Source organism: Oncorhynchus keta, chromosome 11, assembly GCF_023373465.1.
Source record: "Oncorhynchus keta strain PuntledgeMale-10-30-2019 chromosome 11, Oket_V2, whole genome shotgun sequence".
In the NCBI taxonomy this organism is placed as follows: Eukaryota; Metazoa; Chordata; class Actinopteri; order Salmoniformes; family Salmonidae; genus Oncorhynchus; species Oncorhynchus keta.
In genome coordinates this window covers 46,446,581-46,467,069 of record NC_068431.1, presented here as the reverse complement: position 1 = coordinate 46,467,069, position 20,489 = coordinate 46,446,581, and the positions used below count along the sequence as shown (strand labels likewise).

General features: G+C 48.0%; 1 protein-coding gene across 3 annotated transcripts in view; it reads right to left on the bottom strand.

Moving 5' to 3' along the window:
- Positions 1-878: 878 nt before the first annotated feature.
- Positions 879-20,489, bottom strand: part of LOC118390385 (leucine-rich repeat transmembrane protein FLRT1-like) — a 35,570-nt gene continuing 15,959 nt past the window's right edge. Inside the window, exons 1-3 of one of the 3 annotated variants that reach the window (XM_035780878.2) lie at positions 13,769-13,891; positions 13,345-13,467; positions 879-4,018 (exon numbers count right to left, since the gene is read on the bottom strand). In XM_035780878.2, the coding sequence (XP_035636771.2) occupies positions 1,803-3,890 (2,088 nt within the window). In that variant the 5' untranslated portion in view covers positions 3,891-4,018; positions 13,345-13,467; positions 13,769-13,891 and the 3' untranslated portion in view covers positions 879-1,802. Of the gene's footprint in view, positions 4,019-13,344; positions 13,468-13,768; positions 13,903-20,489 lie in introns of those variants that run through there. The other 2 variants (XM_052457330.1, XM_035780879.2) reach the window with 2 other exon arrangements.

Sequence of the window (20,489 nt, the reverse complement as noted above, 5' to 3'; positions counted from 1 at the left end):
AACAAGCAATGGAAAATATTACAGCAATGTGGAGTAGCAGGCTATGACAAATAGGTTTATGCACGGATGAAGTCCGTCGTTCCAGAGGCATCATTTCTGTGCCGTCTTCTGCATCTGAATCTGTCTCTCGCCTTTCCTCTGTGTCTCTCAAGGTCTATTTCTCTGCCCTCCTCCCTCCCTGTTACGTTGCTGTAAGTGCTGATTCATTTACATTTGTAGTGCTACTTGGAAGGAGAAGTGGACTGAGTTGAGGACTATCACTAGTGCCTAAACAAAGTCAAATAGAACTCACCCCACTGTTCGTCTCACCCCCACCTCAGATCCTCCACCTCCCTCACCCCCTCCCACAGTGCAGGTCCACAGTGTTACGGTTTTGATCATCTACCTGATATATCTCGCTGTTTACACACTCATTTTCCCGATTCCCGTTTACATGAATGCTGTGTCTGTCCACAGGATGCTCCACAGAAGTCCTCTGTCCTGTTGGGAATCGGGCCCACTGGGGAACAACACAGAATGCCATCTAGTGAGGGAGGCTCCCCTTCTCACCCGAATACCACCACCTTCTAAGGTAACTGGATAAGTACACAGGCACAAGAGGGAGAATGGAGGTTGGACTCTTATGTCTCAAAGGAGTGATTTGTCAGTCTTGGGGGGGCTCTTATTAACTAACTTCTGCATTGTAATCGGACAATGTCTCTTTTGCTGCAGAAAGGTTCATTAAAAAGGTGTACATAAACATTCAAGCTGGTGCAGTCAAGAAAATTTTAACCATCAGTTGGACCTCAAGAGTTGTTTTGTATCTTCTTCTTGTTCAAAAAAAGAAAGAAGGAGTAACTTCCCAATCACAAAAGTCCAGGTCCAGTGTGAGTCCCCCAAAAAAATCCCCAAAAACCAAACCAATAAATAAGGGTAGCAGTGAGGAACTGATCAAAGAAACACGCAGGGAACAATGACTTCTTCAAACACAGTCCAGTGGATGGATGTCTATCTAAGTAAAGTGTCTACAAGCCTGGGCTGCAATTGAATTCAATGCATTGTTCCGTTAACTAGCGAAAGTCATCAGGGATATCATCAAGGACCCTCGCCCCTGACAAGACCCTCACCCCTGACAAGACCCTCACCCCTGACAAGACCCTCACCCGGTGGAACCACTGGACCAGGCCACAACTAGTCTGCTTTAAGACAAGCGGTTATGTGGGCTGTTTGAAAGAGAACTATTCACAGCTTTTACAGAGCCCTGTCTTCAGGTAACTGATAGGACACACTGGGCGCCACAGGATAGTTGAGGCATTTTAAACGGACGAGACAAGAGGGCAAAATATGGCCAGTGGGCAAGTGATGTGTATCTAAGAGTTTTGTCTCTCTGACCCTTTTCAGGACTTTTGAACCTTCTATCTTGGTGTGGTTTGCCAAACATAAGACCTGGAATGGAACTGTACTGTAAGTGACAATATCCTGCAGTCTCAACACAGAGGGCACATTCTTCTCACTTGTGTCACTGAGAGAGGGAGCAGTGAAGGAAAACATTCACTGATCATTACTAAGTGTGTGAAGAAGCAGTCCGTGTGAACACCTGGAATGGGCCGTTCGTTCGCTCCTGCTGCTTGTGTACCAGCTAGCTGTTTCCTGCAGGCCCGCCAGCCAATTATTCAAATAGTGTCAGTGCAGTGAACCGCTGGCTTAGTTGGAATGGGAGACTAGAAGAGGAAGGCACGAAGTGGCTCTTCAGAAGAACCCATGCGGACAAAATACAGTATCCATACAGTACATCTAGAACAGTGTGGAACGGGCCAGGTCGATCACGTGTAACAGTAGTCTATATCTGGGATCCCTCTTTCTCTATAGCCACGGTTGGTGCCATACCCTGCATTGGACACTTGGTGGGCACCTTTGTAGAGGCCGGTGCCATTGGAGGGGAATATAGTGTGGATGATGTAATCCTCCCGGAGGGGCTTGGGCGGCTGGTGGGTAACCATGGGCGTCATCTGGAACCCTGGGCCTCGGATCTCCAGGATGGTGGTGTCCTTCTTTGTGCCTGACTCAATGTAGTCATCGTAGTGCTTGCTCTTCCTGGAGCTGCCGCGGCTGTATTGATCACGAGAAGACAGGCGTCCGGCCCGATGCCCGTACCAGCAGAAGATGGCGAATATGAGGGCCAGAGAAACGATGACAGTAGCTCCTCCAATGATCCCAGCCAGAGGCAGAGTAGCCATGTGTTCTGGGTCCTGGTTGTCCTCCTGGCCCACATCTGGCTGACCGGGGTCTGACGTCTCAGCTTTAGCGCACACCGGAGCTTCATCTGAGTCAGTGTCTCCACCTGCCATGGCTCCTTTACCCCCGGAGCTGGCCGCCAGGGGCACCATGCAGATGATGTAGCTGGAGCGGGGTTGCAGGGAGGTGAGCAGGTACTCTCTGCGGTCTCCTCTCACCAGGGTCTCTGTGATGGAGCCCATGGCAGCGCTGGTGCCCAGCCGCAGCCAGCTGAGTCTGAAGGAGGAGGTGGGCTGGGCCACGCTCCAAGTGACACGAATGCTGTCGTGGGCCAGGGGCTTGACATTCAGGGCCAGGCTCTTACCCACTCCACTGCTACCCAGGGTGTAGTCTAGACCAGAGTCTGGTAGCCCCAGGCCGGGCCGCTTGGAGCGCAGGGTGAAGAGGGAGCCCTGTGGAGGGGAAAGGGTGGTGGAGCTAGCGGCAACTCCTCCTACTCCACCCACTCTGTCTCTGGTGCCACTGCCTGTGGCTCCAGCCCCAGCCCCAGCCCCGGCAGGCACTACCCCTGTGACTTCACACTCCTCCATCTGGCTGGTCAGGTCCTTGAGGGTCATGTCTCTAACCTTTTCGGGCGCCTGGCAGGTGAGGCCCCTCACCGTGATGGAGTTACCCCTAGCGTGCAGCCAGTCATGTAGCCAGCGCAGGTTACAGCCACAGTGCCAGGGATTCCCCCGCGCCAGCAGTTGTCCCAGGCTGTCCAGGTCTTTGAACAGGCCCCGAGGCAGGGTGGTCAGGTTGTTGCCAGACAGGTCTAGTCTTTGGAGCCTCCTCATGCCGTCCAAGGAGCCACGGGGCATGTGGATCAGAGCATTGTCCTGCAGGGAGAGACGTTGCAAGTGGGCGCTGGGCAGGTTGAGTGGCGGTGTCAGGAGGGAGTTACGCACCAGCGAAAGCTCCGTCAGGTTGGAGAGGCGGGAGAAGGTGTCGTCTGCGATGCGCTGATTGGCCAGGAGGTTTCCGTCCAGGACGAGGCGTCGCAGGGAGGAGAGGCCGCGGAAGGCGTGGGTGGGGATGGTGGAGATGCGGTTGTCGTCCAACCTCAGCTCCTCCAGGGAGGCCGGGAGCCCAGAGGGGATGCTGGACAGGTGGTTACGAGACAGGAAGAGCAGACGCAGCCGCGGATTGTCAACGAAGGCCTTGTCTTCGATGCTGACGGTGGAGACAGAGTTGTCGTCCAGGTGCAATTTCTCCAGCAGTGGCATGCGGGCCAGGGTGGCGCGGGGAAGCGTACGGATGTTGTTGTCCTGCAGGTGCAGCTCCCGGAGGGAAGGGGGCAGGTGCATGGGGAAGTCATCCAGCTCGTTATCGTACAGGTAGACCACTCGGACGGTTAGGTGTCGCTCCAGGGAGGTGGGAAGCCCGGCGTTGTCTATGTGGTTGTTCTGAAGGTAGAGCACAGTGGCAGAGGGGGGCAGAGGGGGGATAGAGCTCAGGCCACGGTCGTTGCAGTAGATGAAGTCCTCATCACATCGGCACACTGAGGGGCACACCAAGTCTTCCTCCTCCTCGTACCCTGTGGCTGCAGCAACCTCCAGCACCTCGGCCAACAGAGTCAGGCAGAGCATCAGGAGGAACAGCCAATCACGCAGCTCGGCCACTCCCTCCGGCGCCATGGTGCTGATGATCGACTTCCCTTCCTCTCGGTCTCAACTTCCCTTCCTCTCGGTCTCAACTTCCCTTCCTCTCGGTCTCAACGTCTTAGCTCCTTGAATCCTAATGATGAGCTCAAATCAGGCCAGCCCTGGAAAGAATGAAAAGGAGACAGGTTTTAGTTAACAATCCGCTCAAGTGACCAGATTACTAAGAAGGTTTCATTGAAATTCCAAAATCACTTCAAATTGCCAGGATATAACAAGCTTGACAATGTACCCTTATTTAATTGTGCCTAAACCATATCCAACAAATGATTCATGGTCACATGGAAATGGAACTGCTACAGTATTATAATCCCTTTTAATATCTCAACTTCAATCCCCTTGTCATGGTGAAGTGGCAGTATTGTAATCTGCTTCCAGCAGGAGTTGGAGAGTATTTTTCTTTCAGTAAAAGAAACAATGAAATATATCAAATATATCAAATCATTTTGAGAAATTGAGTCAGACGGTAAAGGGAAATTACAACACAATCCATACAGTTTTGTGATCTGTCTCCTGAAAGAACCGGGCCTGGTTAAATCCAATAACTAGGGCCTGTTATTGCTGGTCTGACCACATGTTCAGGGACATCTCCTGGCCCTATAACATACACACTAGTGTATTTGTCTGAATTCTTCCAGAGCACACTGGCCAAGCAGATTGTGTAAACAGAACATCCCACAATTTTTACATGAACTATTCCGTGTGTGTGTGTGTGTGTGTGTGTGTGTGTGTGTGTGTGTGTGTGTGTGTGTGTGTGTGTGTGTGTGTGTGTGTGTGTGTGTGTGTGTGTGTGTGTGTGTGTGTGTGTGTGTGTGTGTAAGCATGAGTGTACAGTATGTGTTTGTGTGTGTAAGCATGAGTGTACAGTATGTGTTTGTGTGTGTGTAAGCATGAGTGTACAGTATGTGTTTGTGGCAGTGTAGAGCGAGTCGCTGTGTGTATTTTTGAGTCTGAGCAGCTGTGCAAATAAGAGTGTATTTGGGTCAGTCCCTTTAAAGGCAAGATTGATTGATGTGGCAGAGAGAGTGGGAGGGATTAGGGGAACATATTGAGTTGTGATTGGGTGGATTAAGCAGGCGTCAGAAAGAATGGCACATAGTTTATCTATATTAAGCACTTCCTACTGTTACATTAGTTTGTTCATTCCATGGTTACTCATTTGGCTTATGCTTTCAGGGCTGGTCCAATCCACAGAAAATTACCTAATTTACAGCTACGGTGCAGATGCATTAAGGTTGTGAGAGACTGTGTGTGTCTGTGTATAATTGTAGGGGTACACGCTGTGTGGCAGTGTACAGTCACAGATGTCTATAGACGTGTGTGAGCATGAGCCAAGCTGTACACGACACGTACTGCATGTGTCCCCACACGTTGCTGCAGTCAAAGTTACAGTCATCTGTATTCGGGAGACGTCAGGCAATGTGGGGCTGCGTGAAGGGAATGGGGAGGGTGTTTGTGTGGAAATGGGCTGGCCAGACAGGCAGTCGCCTAAGGCAGGTTACAGTACACAAAACAGCCCTACATTTTCCAATACTGGAACTGGAGCAAGATGGAGAGGACAGCCGGATCAATTTACATAGAGAGGAGAGTGAGACAAAGGAGAGAGAGAGACAGAGAGGAGAGAGAGAGAGAGAGAGACAGAGAGGAGAGAGAGAGAGACAGAGAGAGAGACAGACAGAGAGGGAGAGAGAAACAGAGAGGAGGGAGAGAGAGACAGAGAGGAGGGAGAGAGAGACAGAGAGGAGGGAGAGAGGGAACGAGAGAGAGAGAGAGAACGAGAGAGAGAGAGAGAGACAGAGGGAGAGGGAGACAGAGGGAGAGGGAGACGGGGAGAGAGAGACGGAGGGAGAGAGAGAGAGAGACAGACAGAGGGATGGAGAGACAGACAGAGGGAGAGAGAGACAGAGGGAGAGAGAGACAGGGGGAGAGAGAGAGACAGAGGAAGGAGAGAGAGACAGGAATGAGAGAGAGAGCGAGAGAGACAGAAAAAGGAGAGACAGAGGAGAGAGAGAGACAGACACATAGGAGAGAGAGAGGAGGGAGACAGAAAGAGAGAGAGAGAGACATAGGAGGGAGAGAGGAAGGAGAGAGAGAGCAGTTCTAGAATGAGCGCATTGACTGTTGCTATCTTCACCATGATATCCACCACAGAAACCATATCTAGCAGCACTCACATCCACATATTCATGATAAGGAAAATCTGGGAATGATAACCAAAGACGATGGCAGTGTATCGGGAAATCCCCTCGATTGATGGCAGAGTGGAGATAATACTGGCACGAAGCTTATCTTACATGCCCATGTCCTTGAATCTAATTTCAAATTTAGGGATTGGTGCAGAGGAAGGCGTGATGCAAACAAGAGATGGCCAAGGTGATGAAGGAAATAAATAAATCAAAGGATGGTCAAAACAGAGGAGGCTGAGAAGAAAAACACATTCCCCATATACTTTTGCTATGCTACAATACGGCCCGATTCAGTCATCCTTGTACTATCAACCCAAAATCGAATGCCCGTAGATTATTGTTTGTACGCATCTCAATATAGGATGAATGAACCATTCTGCAAGGCCTTGTCTTTGGCAGTAATGTACAGTGTATATAGTATTTTCTGTGAGAGAGAAACTATTAGAACCCCATTCATTGTGCTTGAGTCAGCAGAGTCCAATCAGTGAGCCTCATTGCTTGTCTGGAAAAGACCCTAGGCCTCTTCAGAGTCATTAGTTCTGAACTGATGCTACTGCTAGTAAATCTGAATCAGCTGCCTTCAAAATGTCCTGTAGTCTACAAAAACACATGATTGTATTAAATACATTTCAAATATATCACTATTAATGGCTTGAAATATGCAGACATCAATTTATAAATAACTACACGAACGTACCTAATCCACTCAATTTATAAACTCTGAGCAGATGCTTAAAATCAAAGTAACGTGCAGACGATGCTGTTACCATGTCTTACCTTTCATTTGAATACTGTCCCTTAGCGCCAAATCCAAACATGAGATACGCACATTCAACTCTTAAGTCAAATCTCCCAGTGACCGTACGACATGATTTCTGTGAACGTTTCAGTAACAGCCGTGAATGTCTGATTAGAATGTTACCCATGAGCCATTGAGGATAAGTGCCTTGATGTGAGCACTACACCACTATGTTCCACCTGGGATCTGAGACAGCATCCATCTTGTGGCCATTTTTCCCGACTCGCTGCTGATGCTGCTGTTACTACTGTCTCTGCTGCTGTTGTTACTACTGTCTCTGCTGCTGTTGTTACTACTGTCTCTGCTGCTGTTGTTACTACTGTCTCTGCTGCTGTTGTTACTACTGTCTCTGCTGCTGTTGTTACTACTGTCTCTGCTGCTGTTGTTACTACTGTCTCTGCTGCTGTTGTTACTACTGTCTCTGCTGCTGTTGTTACTACTGTCTCTGCTGCTGTTGTTACTACTGTCTCTGCTGCTGTTACTACTGTCTCTGCTGCTGTTGTTACTACTGTCTCTGCTGCTGCTGCTACTACTGTCACTGTCTCTGTTACTGTCTCTGCTGTTACTACTGTCTCTGCTGCTGTTGTTACTACTGTCTCTGCTGCTGCTGTTACTACTGTCTCTGCTGCTGTTGTTACTACTGTCTCTGCTGCTGTTGTTACTACTGTCTCTGCTGCTGTTGTTACTACTGTCTCTGCTGCTGTTGTTACTGCTGTTGTTACTACTGTCTCTGCTGCTGTTGTTACTACTGTCTCTGCTGCTGCTGTTACTACTGTCTCTGCTGCTGTTGTTACTACTGTCTCTGCTGCTGTTGTTACTACTGTCTCTGCTGCTGTTACTACTGTCTCTGCTGCTGTTGTTACTACTGTCTCTGCTGCTGTTGTTACTACTGTCTCTGCTGCTGCTGCTACTACTGTCTCTGCTGCTGTTGTTACTACTGTCTCTGCTGCTGTTGCTGTTGTTACTACTGTCTCTGCTGCTGCTGTTACTACTGTCTCTGCTGCTGTTGTTACTACTGTCTCTGCTGCTGCTGTTACTACTGTCTCTGCTGTTACTGTCTGTTGTTACTACTGTCTCTGCTGCTGCTGTTACTACTGTCACTGCTGCTGCTGTTACTACTGTCTCTGCTGCTGCTGTTACTACTGTCTCTGCTGCTGTTGTTACTACTGTCTCTGCTGCTGTTGTTACTACTGTCTCTGCTGCTGTTGTTACTACTGTCTCTGCTGCTGCTGTTACTACTGTCTCTGCTGCTGCTGTCACTACTGTCTCTGCTGCTGCTGTCACTACTGTCTCTGCTGCTGCTGTTACTACTGTCTCTGCTGCTGCTGTTACTACTGTCTCTGCTGCTGCTGTTACTACTGTCTCTGCTGCTGTTGTTACTACTGTCTCTGCTGCTGTTGTTACTACTGTCTCTGCTGCTGCTGTCACTACTGTCTCTGCTGCTGCTGTTACTACTGTCTCTGCTGCTGCTGTTACTACTGTCTCTGCTGCTGCTGTTACTACTGTCTCTGCTGCTGTTGTTACTACTGTCTCTGCTGCTGCTGTTACTACTGTCACTGCTGCTGTTGTTACTACTGTCTCTGCTGCTGCTGTTACTACTGTCTCTGCTGCTGTTGTTACTACTGTCACTGCTGCTGTTGTTACTACTGTCTCTGCTGCTGCTGTTACTACTGTCTCTGCTGCTGCTGTTACTACTGTCTCTGCTGCTGTTGTTACTACTGTCTCTGCTGCTGTTGTTACTACTGTCTCTGCTGCTGTTGTTACTACTGTCACTGCTGCTGCTGTTACTACTGTCTCTGCTGCTGCTGTTACTACTGTCTCTGCTGCTGTTGTTACTACTGTCTCTGCTGCTGCTGCTACTACTGTCTCTGCTGCTGTTGTTACTACTGTCTCTGCTGCTGTTGTTACTACTGTCTCTGCTGCTGCTGTTACTACTGTCTCTGCTGCTGTTGTTACTACTGTCTCTGCTGCTGCTGTTACTACTGTCTCTGCTGCTGCTGTTACTACTGTCTCTGCTGCTGCTGTTACTACTGTCACTGCTGCTGCTGTTACTACTGTCTATGCTGCTGCTGTTACTACTGTCTCTGCTGCTGTTGTTACTACTGTCTCTGCTGCTGTTGTTACTACTGTCTCTGCTGCTGTTGTTACTACTGTCTCTGCTGCTGCTGTTACTACTGTCTCTGCTGCTGCTGTCACTACTGTCTCTGCTGCTGCTGTCACTACTGTCTCTGCTGCTGCTGTTACTACTGTCTCTGCTGCTGCTGTCACTACTGTCTCTGCTGCTGCTGTTACTACTGTCTCTGCTGCTGTTGTTACTACTGTCTCTGCTGCTGTTGTTACTACTGTCTCTGCTGCTGCTGTTACTACTGTCTCTGCTGCTGTTGTTACTACTGTCTCTGCTGCTGCTGTTACTACTGTCACTGCTGCTGTTGTTACTACTGTCTCTGCTGCTGCTGTTACTACTGTCTCTGCTGCTGTTGTTACTACTGTCTCTGCTGCTGTTGTTACTACTGTCACTGCTGCTGTTGTTACTACTGTCTCTGCTGCTGCTGTTACTACTGTCTCTGCTGCTGTTGTTACTACTGTCTCTGCTGCTGTTGTTACTACTGTCTCTGCTGCTGTTGTTACTACTGTCTCTGCTGCTGTTGTTACTACTGTCACTGCTGCTGCTGTTACTACTGTCTCTGCTGCTGCTGTTACTACTGTCTCTGCTGCTGTTGTTACTACTGTCTCTGCTGCTGCTGTTACTACTGTCTCTGCTGCTGTTGTTACTACTGTCTCTGCTGCTGTTGTTACTACTGTCACTGCTGCTGCTGTTACTACTGTCTCTGCTGCTGTTGTTACTACTGTCTCTGCTGCTGCTGTTACTACTGTCTCTGCTGCTGTTGTTACTACTGTCTCTGCTGCTGTTGTTACTACTGTCTCTGCTGCTGTTGTTACTACTGTCTCTGCTGCTGCTGTTACTACTGTCTCTGCTGCTGCTGTCACTACTGTCTCTGCTGCTGCTGTTACTACTGTCTCTGCTGCTGCTGTTACTACTGTCTCTGCTGCTGCTGTTACTACTGTCTCTGCTGCTGCTGTTACTACTGTCTCTGCTGCTGTTGTTACTACTGTCTCTGCTGCTGCTGTTACTACTGTCACTGCTGCTGCTGCTGTTACTGTCTGTTACTCTGCTGCTGTTGTTACTACTGTCACTGCTGCTGTTGTTACTACTGTCACTGCTGCTGCTGTTACTACTGTCTCTGCTGCTGCTGTTACTACTGTCTCTGCTGCTGCTGTTACTACTGTCTCTGCTGCTGCTGTTACTACTGTCTCTGCTGCTGTTGTTACTACTGTCTCTGCTGCTGCTGTTACTACTGTCTCTGCTGCTGTTGTTACTACTGTCACTGCTGCTGCTGTTACTACTGTCTCTGCTGCTGTTGTTACTACTGTCTCTGCTGCTGTTGTTACTACTGTCTCTGCTGCTGCTGTTACTACTGTCTCTGCTGCTGCTGTTACTACTGTCTCTGCTGCTGCTGTTACTACTGTCTCTGCTGCTGTTGTTACTACTGTCTCTGCTGCTGCTGTTACTACTGTCTCTGCTGCTGTTGTTACTACTGTCACTGCTGCTGCTGTTACTACTGTCTCTGCTGCTGTTGTTACTACTGTCTCTGCTGCTGCTGTTACTACTGTCACTGCTGCTGTTGTTACTACTGTCTCTGCTGCTGCTGTTACTACTGTCTCTGCTGCTGCTGTTACTACTGTCTCTGCTGCTGCTGTTACTACTGTCTCTGCTGCTGCTGTTACTACTGTCTCTGCTGCTGCTGTTACTACTGTCTCTGCTGCTGCTGTTACTACTGTCTCTGCTGCTGCTGTTACTACTGTCACTGCTGCTGCTGTTACTACTGTCTCTGCTGCTGCTGTTACTACTGTCTCTGCTGCTGCTGTCACTACTGTCTCTGCTGCTGCTGTTACTACTGTCTCTGCTGCTGCTGTTACTACTGTCTCTGCTGCTGCTGTTACTACTGTCTCTGCTGCTGCTGTTACTACTGCTCTGCTGCTGCTACTACTGTCTCTGCTGCTGCTGCTACTACTGTCTCTGCTGCTGCTGTTACTACTGTCTCTGCTGCTGCTGTTACTACTGTCACTGCTGCTGTTGTTACTACTGTCACTGCTGCTGCTGTTACTACTGTCTCTGCTGCTGTTGTTACTACTGCCTCTGCTGCTGCTGTTACTACTGTCTCTGCTGCTGTTACTACTGTCTCTGCTGCTGTTGTTACTACTGCCTCTGCTGCTGTTGTTACTACTGTCACTGCTGCTGTTGTTACTACTGTCACTGCTGCTGCTGTTACTACTGTCTCTGCTGCTGTTGTTACTACTGCCTCTGCTGCTGCTGTTACTACTGTCTCTGCTGCTGTTGTTACTACTGTCTCTGCTGCTGCTGTTACTACTGTCTCTGCTGCTGCTGTTACTACTGTCTCTGCTGCTGCTGTTACTACTGTCTCTGCTGCTGCTGTTACTACTCTGCTGCTGCTGTTACTACTGTCTCTGCTGCTGCTGTTACTACTGTCTCTGCTGCTGCTGTTACTACTGTCTCTGCTGCTGCTGTTACTACTGTCTCTGCTGCTGCTGTTACTACTGTCTCTGCTGCTGCTGTTACTACTGTCTCTGCTGCTGCTGTTACTACTGTCTCTGCTGCTGCTGTTACTACTGTCTCTGCTGCTGCTGTTACTACTGTCACTGCTGCTCTATGAAGTCATTTGGCTCCATGTCTCTACCCCAGGAACCCCAGATTAAAAGCAAATCCTGTAAGTATTAACAGAGGAGTCGTTGCCCCCCCCCCCCTGCAGCACAATGCTGCCGCATGGAGTGGAGGGCCACTCTGACACATGAGCAGAGGCGAATACCAAATACATCAGATGATATAAAATAGGAATAAATGAATATGAAATGGTGCATGTGATTTCTGGTGCTGACGAATTCCTGACTGTGATATGTCCAGGTTGGCTGTTCGATCTGAATTGAAAGAGGTGCTCCATCATCATGGACATTTTGCCATGTTGGCACTTCACTCTCTCTGTTATTGCATTTCCCAGCCAGACTAGAAGTACTGTAGTGGACACACACACACGCTTGTAAGGCAATACTGCACAAACACGTTTTTTAGAAAACTCAATATCTATGCATGAACTTTCTTTTATCCACTTATGTTATTTGGCAATTACAGGAAAGACACTAGATTTAAAACTCTCAATTTCTCTTCCTCTCTCTCTCTGACTCTATCTCTCTTTCCGTCTCACATACTTATATTCCGGGAGTACATCCGGGAGTCCATTTTTTATTAGTTGAGTTGGCAACACTTTTAACCAAAGTAGAAATTAAAAGCAGAGAATACCCATTAATAAATCAAATGCACTATTTAGATTTCAGGACAGGACAGGGGGGGTGTTAGCTAACACTGAGTAATGGTCGGATGGGGGCAGAATATATCTCTTAGATGGATTAATGTACATTAAACCGTTTTTTGCTGCCGTCACTCAGGCCCTGCTTCTCAGTTTGAGCATGGTGGTGGTTTAGAGCGGTTGAACTGGACGTGCAGAGGCCAGGCAGAACCTGAGACAGACTGTATCATCTGTATCACCTCCCCAGCTCTGTTGGCATACAGTACACTGCCCAGTGTAGAGATTAAATAGACATACAAATTACACAGGAAATGACCTGTGTGTGTATGTCAGAGGCTGGTGGGAGGAAATATAGCAGGACGGGCTCATTGTAATGGCTGGAATGGACTCAATGGAACGCTATCAAACACATCAAACATATGGAAACCACGTGTTTTACTCCATTAATTCCACTCCAGCCATTTACAATGAGCCCGTCCTCCTATAAGTCCTCCTGCAAGCCTCCACTGTATGTGTGTCTACTACTGCATGCACATATTTGCCGTTGTTTATGCATGTGTGTGGGGACGATTCAAGCCAATGTTCTAATGTGCAATATAAAGAGAGAGGTTTGTGTAACATGTCTAATTGAAGACACCGTCTCTCTCTCTCTCTCTCTTTCCTTTCCTCCCTCTGCCTTCCTTGTCACACTCCTCTCCTGCACGTGCCCTGCGTGAGCAATGAGGTGGCTGATTGAGTCACAATTTCTCCCTGGTTCTCTCTCTCTCTCTCTCTCTCTCTGTGTGTTTCACCATGCTGCCCTGTTTCACAACCTCTTCCCTCTCTCCCCTACTCTTGCTAAAGTTCCTTCTTCGTCTCCCTGCATCTCTATGTATATATATCAAAACATGTCTTAATCCTTCATTCTCTCTGTTTGATGAGTAAGTGGCTCTTTTTATCGCCTACTCCTCGTCTCCCTTTGATTCTCCCATTTCATCCGTCCCTCTTCCTCTCCCTCTCTCTGCAAATTTCTATGCATCCTTTGGAGTGTGACCAGTGCACTACTCGCTCCTCTCTTCCCATACCTCTCTCTCTCTCTCTCTTTCTCTCCCTCTCGTTCTGTCTCTCTCTCTCGCACTCTCTCTGGTCTACGGCGGTGCTTCTTTAATCCAGTCTTGCTGTCCCTTTCTCCTTCAGATGATGAATACCTAAAAGAGAAAAAGCACGGAAACCCTCTCTCTGACAAACCCTCCCAATAAACAAACACTGGATAATAACATTCAGCATCTCTTCCAGTCCCGTACACTAATTACTATTGCACCGATCTGGAAACCACAACGCAATTCATCAATCTGTTAGTCTATTACAGGCTGATGTCTAAATGTGTTACTTTGAATAAAAAAGCCCCCTTTGTGTTGTACATTATACAGATTTGTGGTATAGCGAGAAAGTGCTAATTAAATCCATGGCTAATTGTTAGTGGAGATGATGCGAACACAGCTCTCTCACCTCGTCTTGTCCAAGCTGGAGCTGCGAGTCTGTCTCCCCTGGAGCCTGTGGGTCCTGGTGCAGTGGATAAATAGATCCAGTCCACCTCCAGGATTCAGACTACTCCCAGGCAGCCCTACTGTACACTTGCCTTAGGCCTTGGTGTGGGCTTGGATTTTCCCAAGAAAAAAATCCTTCAGAGAAAATGCTGCTGGCTGTGGGAGTAACCGGGTGCGCTCTATCTCAGTAGAGCCCTCGCTTCGATTCCCGGAATGTCTGATCTCAAAGCCATATCCCAATCGGAGTGGAGTCCACATCATCTTATCCGTTTCCCTCTCAGAGCTGGGCAGAATGGGGATGGAATATACTAAGGAGACTGAATATTTCGACGGATCTAAAAAGATTAAAAGTAGGTTTAGCCTAAGATCCTGTTGCCCTATTCTATTCTATTCTATTCTATTCTATTCTATTCTATTCTATTCTATTCTATGCCTCAGTTCCTTTACCAAAAAGGAATCCCACCAAATATATTAGTCTTCTAGGAGACAGAAAAGTTTTCTTGAACTAACAACATTGCGAGCATTAAACCATGTCAACCATTATTAGGCTTTGGTATTTGAAAACAAATGAACTGAGGCCAATCATGAAGACATGATACTCAGTCCCATTCAAAGACTTGATATCGTCAGCCTTGCTTGTTTGAGGGTAGCGTTCTTGAAACTTTTGAAAATCTTTTTTTTTTAGGTCGACCTGTCCTGACGCCAGTAGAGACAGGTTCCTCTCTGTTGTTGATCAGAGGGGATATGAAATGCCTCTTCAGTCACACCTGTCCTTTGATGCTCCACTGTGGCCTCAGCCTTTCACAGTGACTCTCTGTGGAGAAAACAGAAAAAGCCATCCGTGAGGGCGCGGCACAACCATATGCCATAGACACAGAAACAATGACGCACAGTCGTGTTCAATAATAATTGAACTTGACGAAAGGGTCACCGGCTATAATGTGTACCGTGACAACGTGATGTGTTGCTATGATTAACGAATGACCAAAAAAGCAGAACAAGATACCGCATCAATCTGAATAAGTACCATGGAATCATTTGACCATCTATCCATCCATTCATGAATCAATATGCACAGTACCTATCGGTTGTATTTAAAGCAGGGTTGGGGTCCATTTGAAATGTCAGTCAAGTGAACCAAAACTCCAATTTGAATAACTGAAGAAGAAAAAAGAGAAATGTATTGTCAGTGGTGTCTCAATAAACTGAAAAGGAGAAGCTATTCGTTTAAAACAATTGAAGTTTTACGTTCACTTCAGAGTCGAGTGTTTTTGAATTGGAATTGACCCCCGACCCTGATTTACAGTGTAAACTCTCCAGGTGGCCGTTATAACACCCTGTAATAATACCACACACGGAGAGCTCTGGGGGAAGCCATTGATGTGAGAGCAGAAGAGGCCGGGATACAGCAACAATCAGAATCTCATCACATAGGTATTGTCCTCTTATGCTTCAGGGATTTTAGTATCGCCCTTCATACACCTCTTTTATACGCTCAACAGCATTTAGCCTACGCACCTATGGGGAATGGGGTCATGCTGGGTGAGGAACGATGAGCACGTTGGAGGATTAACATTCAAATGGATGCAAAAACGTAGACCCCGCGTCGCACATTGGACTGTTGTGATGTGTGAGGAAAAACAGCTGTGATAACACCCTTCCTAAGCAGTGGGAAGTATGAGAGAGACCTTGCTGAAGTGTGAATAACATTCACATATGGGTGTGTGAAATCTCTGTGTGAATAATACTACATTTATGTAGGTTTATAGCTGTGTGAGAGTATGTGTGTGTGTGTGTGTACGGCTCAGTGTGTTCCTCCCTCTAGCTCTTCAACTATTCTGTACACACCATCCCCTCATCTCTGCCTCTCAATTTGTCATTTAGTGAGGGATGGGGGAAATTGAGGTGGGAAGGGAGAGGGTGAGGGAGATGACAGGGAAGAGAGGAGGGGAGGGGTCATGAACTCATTGGAGGATAGGTTGGAAGCAGGAATTACTGTCAGCCTCAGCAACGGTTCAATTAGGCTCAACTCAACGAGTGACAGGGAAGGGACACTGGTCAATCCTAAGGCAAAACACAAGCATGCCCAATCCCTCGCTAACGTGTGTGTGTGTGTGTGTTATGAATGTGATTTTGAGGATTATTGCTTTTGTATTTGGTGTGTGTGTGTGTGTGTGTGTGTGTGTGTGTGTGTGTGTGTGTGTGTGTGTGTGTGTGTGTGTGTGTGTGTGTGTGTGTGTGTGTGTGTGTGTGTGTGTGTGTGTGTGTGTGTGTGTGTGTGTGTGTGTGTGTGTGATCAGATGCTGTGTACACTTGCATCTTTTCTTCCCACGTGGGTCTTCTGCAGCTTCGTGTGATTGTGAATACATGAATGTGATAATGTTGTGATCGGCTGAATTAGGCCATCTGTCAGTATATGAATTATGGGTATGATGTGTGGGTACTGGATGCAGAACAGCCACCAAGAGACTGCCAACAGTCCCCAGTCAGCAGTAAAATGTAAAGATGAGCCGGTTGTATTGCTCTGTGTTTATTAGCTTATTCTATTATTAAAATTGCATTGAAGCATCACAGCTCTTTTCCCTTCTGCCTGCCTTCCTCTTCCTCTCTCTCCATTTTGCCTTTTATTGTTCCCAAAGGCATTAGAGAAAGGAAAATCCTATACTGTTTTGGCAAAGAGGTGTTCGAGTACATAAACGGAGAATACAATACAATGTGTGTGTCCGTTTGTTAGTCACTCTGATTTCATGTGAATCAGTCATTGGAGACAGCGGAGACGCAGTAACCTGAAATGATTGGACACACACATACTCTCTCGCACAGACACGGTGCGATGTGACTGGACTTTTAACATGGTGCTGCACATAACATCTATTCACTGGCAGTGGAGAGAGAGAGAGAGAGAGAGAGAGAGAGAGAGAGAGAGAGAGAGAGAGAGAGAGAGAGAGAGAGAGAGAGAGAGAGAGAGAGAGAGAGAGAGAGAGAGAGAGAGAGAGAGAGAGAGAGAGAGAGAGAGAGAGAGAGAGAGAGAGAGAGAAGAGAGAGAGAGAGAGAGAGAGAGAGAGAGAGAGAGAGAGAGAGAGAGAGAGAGAGAGAGAGAGAGAGAGAGAGAGAGAGAGAGAGAGAGAGAGAGAGAGAGAGAGAGAGAGAGAGAGAGAGAGAGAGAGAGAGAGAGAGAGAGAGAGAGAGAGAGAGAGAGAGAGAGAGAAACAGCAATTATAAATACAGAGCGAAGAGAGAAAGTATGTGAGATTAACTCACATTATCAGATGGCCTCAAACTTTTCTTCTTTCACACCTAGGACAACATTTACAGTAAACTCCTCCTTATTCCCTGTCTCTGTGTCTCTGAGGCTGGGCTCGGCAGGCAGCTGAAAGAGAGTGTTTTCTCTTCCTCCCTCCACTGTAGAGCATCAGTCCTAATAAGAAAGCTTTTAGCACAGTTAATTAAGAGACCCATATGCCGCATGTGATGCTCAATTTCCCCTCTCTCATCCTCTCTGTCTCTCTCATCCTCTCTGTCTCTCTCATCCTCTCGGTCTTTCTCATCCTCGGTCTCTCTCATCCTCTCTGTCTCTCTCATCCTCTCTGGCTCTCTCATCCTCTCTGTCTCTCTCATCCTCTCGGCCTCTCTCATCCTCTCGGTCTCTCTCATTCTCTCTGTCTCTCTCATCCTCTCTGTCTCTCTCATTCTGTGTCTCTCATTCTCTCTGTCTCTCTCATTCTCTCGGTCTCCCATTCTCTCTCATTCTCTCGGTCTCTCTCATTCTCTCTGTCTCTCTCATTTGCTCTCTCTCCCCAGCTCTGCCTCCCTCTAATCTCATTCAAAATCGTTCTCTGTGACTCCCTTTCTCCTCATTTGCGGATTTCTCTCCATAAATCTCTCCCTCCATCCCTCTTCTCTGTCTGCAGTCTGGCCTTTCTGTTTCATCTATCCTTTTGTGCCGGTGCCATTTTGAGCCCTTCAGACAGTTCTCTATTCTGCGATCAGCCGTCTCTCTAAATGCTTAACTAGATGAGATTGGATGCGTCTTATTCAGGCGGAGGAGAGAGGGTGAAGAAGAAAGTGGTTGCAGGGGAAATGTGGGGAAAAAGAATGAAAAGGCGGGGGGGAAATATTAAGTGACGAGATAGCGTCAGGTCTTCGTCGGAAATACAAATATTGGTGCGGACTGAGTCAAATAGAGTAGCAAGTGAGACTAATGTCAAGAGGGGGGGAAAAAAGAGGGACGGGGAAGGATGTGGGTGTGTAGGAGCAAGAAGGACAGGCGGGCCATGTTTTAAAAGATATGAGAGAGGAAGGTAGGAAATGAGAAAGGTGACATAGATAGGAGGGTAGAGAATCAGAGGGGGTGATGGAGGGAGAGATTTTGAAACGTTCATCCTTGTGCCGGAGCTCTAATTAATAACATTCTCAGATTCATGATCAGATGATTCATTATTTCACTGGTCATAAAAGGGCTGTGTGAGCCATCCCTGGGGGACGAGGACCGGTCACTAAACACACACACACACACACACACACACACACACACACACACACACACACACACACACACACACACACACACACACACACACACACACACACACACACACACACACACACACACACACACACACACACACACACCAAATACAAAAGCAATAATCCTCAAAATCACATTCATAACACACACACACACACACACGTTAGCGAGGGATTGGGCATGCTTGTGTTTTGCCTTAGGATTGACCAGTGTCCCTTCCTGTCACTCGTTGAGTTGAGCCTAATTGAACCGTTGCTGAGGCTGACAGTAATTCCTGCTTCCAACCTATCCTCCAATGAGTTCATGACCCCTCCCCTCCTCTCTTCCCTGTCATCTCCCTCACCCTCTCCCTTCCCACCTCAATTTCCCCATCCCTCACTAAATGACAAATTGAGAGGCAGAGATGAGGGATGGTGTGTACAGAATAGTTGAAGAGCTAGAGGGAGGAACACACTGTCCATGTGCCACACGCTAATAATATAGCACACAGAGGTGAGCGTACCAGTCAGATTTGTGGTTGAAGAGACCACCTCCCTATTACAAGGATCAGTGTGGGAAAGCTTTGCTCCAAGCATGTGATCAAGTTGCCACGTCTACTTGTTTTTATTTGCTCATTTGGATCCATTCGCTTTTGCAGAAGCAGCAGCTACACTTATTCTCATCAAATGAGATCTTTTCCCTCCATTTTACAGGATTGGCTGTTCACTAGTTCAGTGTTTCCCAAACGCGGTCCTGCACTCAGCAACGTAATTCAAGAGTATCCGTTAACAATCCCTAGATGACGGGTTCAGCGCTCCCTGTCACAGAATGTGACTAAAAAGAATCGCCATTCCCTTTTACGTACAGTTGTTTTTCTACCTGTGTAGTGCCACTGTGACAACACTATAGTAACAACAACTACCGTCAACACGGTCTGACATAACCAGATATGTAGCTAAAGTACCTGGGAGAAAAGGACATCACCAGTCTAACATGTGAGGCTGTAAGAAGGCATATGGAACAGTCCCCATTTGTCCCTCTCTTATGATGTGTAAGTGGGAGACAGATTGCAGAGTTGCAGGCAGAAACGGCTTGTGCCCTCAGCTGAGTTTGATCAATTCTGTCTGCTGAGCTCCACTAATCACTGGAGCCTGTCCCAGGCACAGACACGCCCCTTTCTCCCCCGAGAGGAAAGGTTCTGCTGCCGATCCACATACTGGCACCCCTTCAACACACACACACACATACACTGTGTGCGTCAGTGCACTGACCACCTAACCACATCATCCCTCTATACCCCCTCTTGCACATGGTATAATATCCTCTCCATGTCTCCCCTGTAACAAAACAAATATAGACCACATCTCTCTTCTCTATCCTCCTTGTGTTCTTTCTGGATAACACACTCAGATACAAACATGTCCATGACACACTCACTCACACACTCTCTCTGCCCTTTCTCTCTCCTGCTCTCTGTATCAGTGTAATTGATGCATTGACTGGAAATAAACAGGCAATTTAAGTGCTGGACACCTCACTGTTCTCTCTCTCTCTACATCCTCTCTGCTCCCCCTCTCTCTCTCTACCTCCTCTCTGCTCCCCCTCTCTCTCTCTTTTCTCTCTCTCTCTACATCCTCTCTGCTCCCCCCTCTCTCTTTCTACATCCTCTCTGCTCCCCCTCTCTCTCTCTACATCCTCTCTGCCCCCCCCTCTCTCTCTCTCTTTCTCTCTCTCTCTCTCTACCTCCTCTCTGCTCCCCCTCTCTCTCTCTACATCCTCTCTGCTCCCTCTCTCTCTCTCTCTCTCTCTCTCTACCTCCTCTGCACCCCCCCTCTCTCTCTACCTCCTCTCTGATCCCCCTCTCTCTCTCTCCCTCCTCTCTGCTCCCCCTCTCTCTCTCTCTCTCCCCCCCTCTCTGCCCCCTCTCTCTCTCCCTCCTCTCTGCTCCCCCTCTCTCTCCCCTCCTCTCTGCTCCCCCTCTCTCTCTACTTCCTCTCTGACCCCCACCCCCTCTCTCTCTCTCTCTCTCTCTCTCTCTCTCTCTCTCCCCTCTCTCTCTCTCTTCCCCCTCTCTCCCCTCCTCTCTGCTCCCCCTCTCTCTCTCTCCCCCCTCCTCTCTGCCCCCTCTCTCTCTCTCTCCCCTCCTCTCTGCTCCCCCCTCTCTCTCTCCACCTCT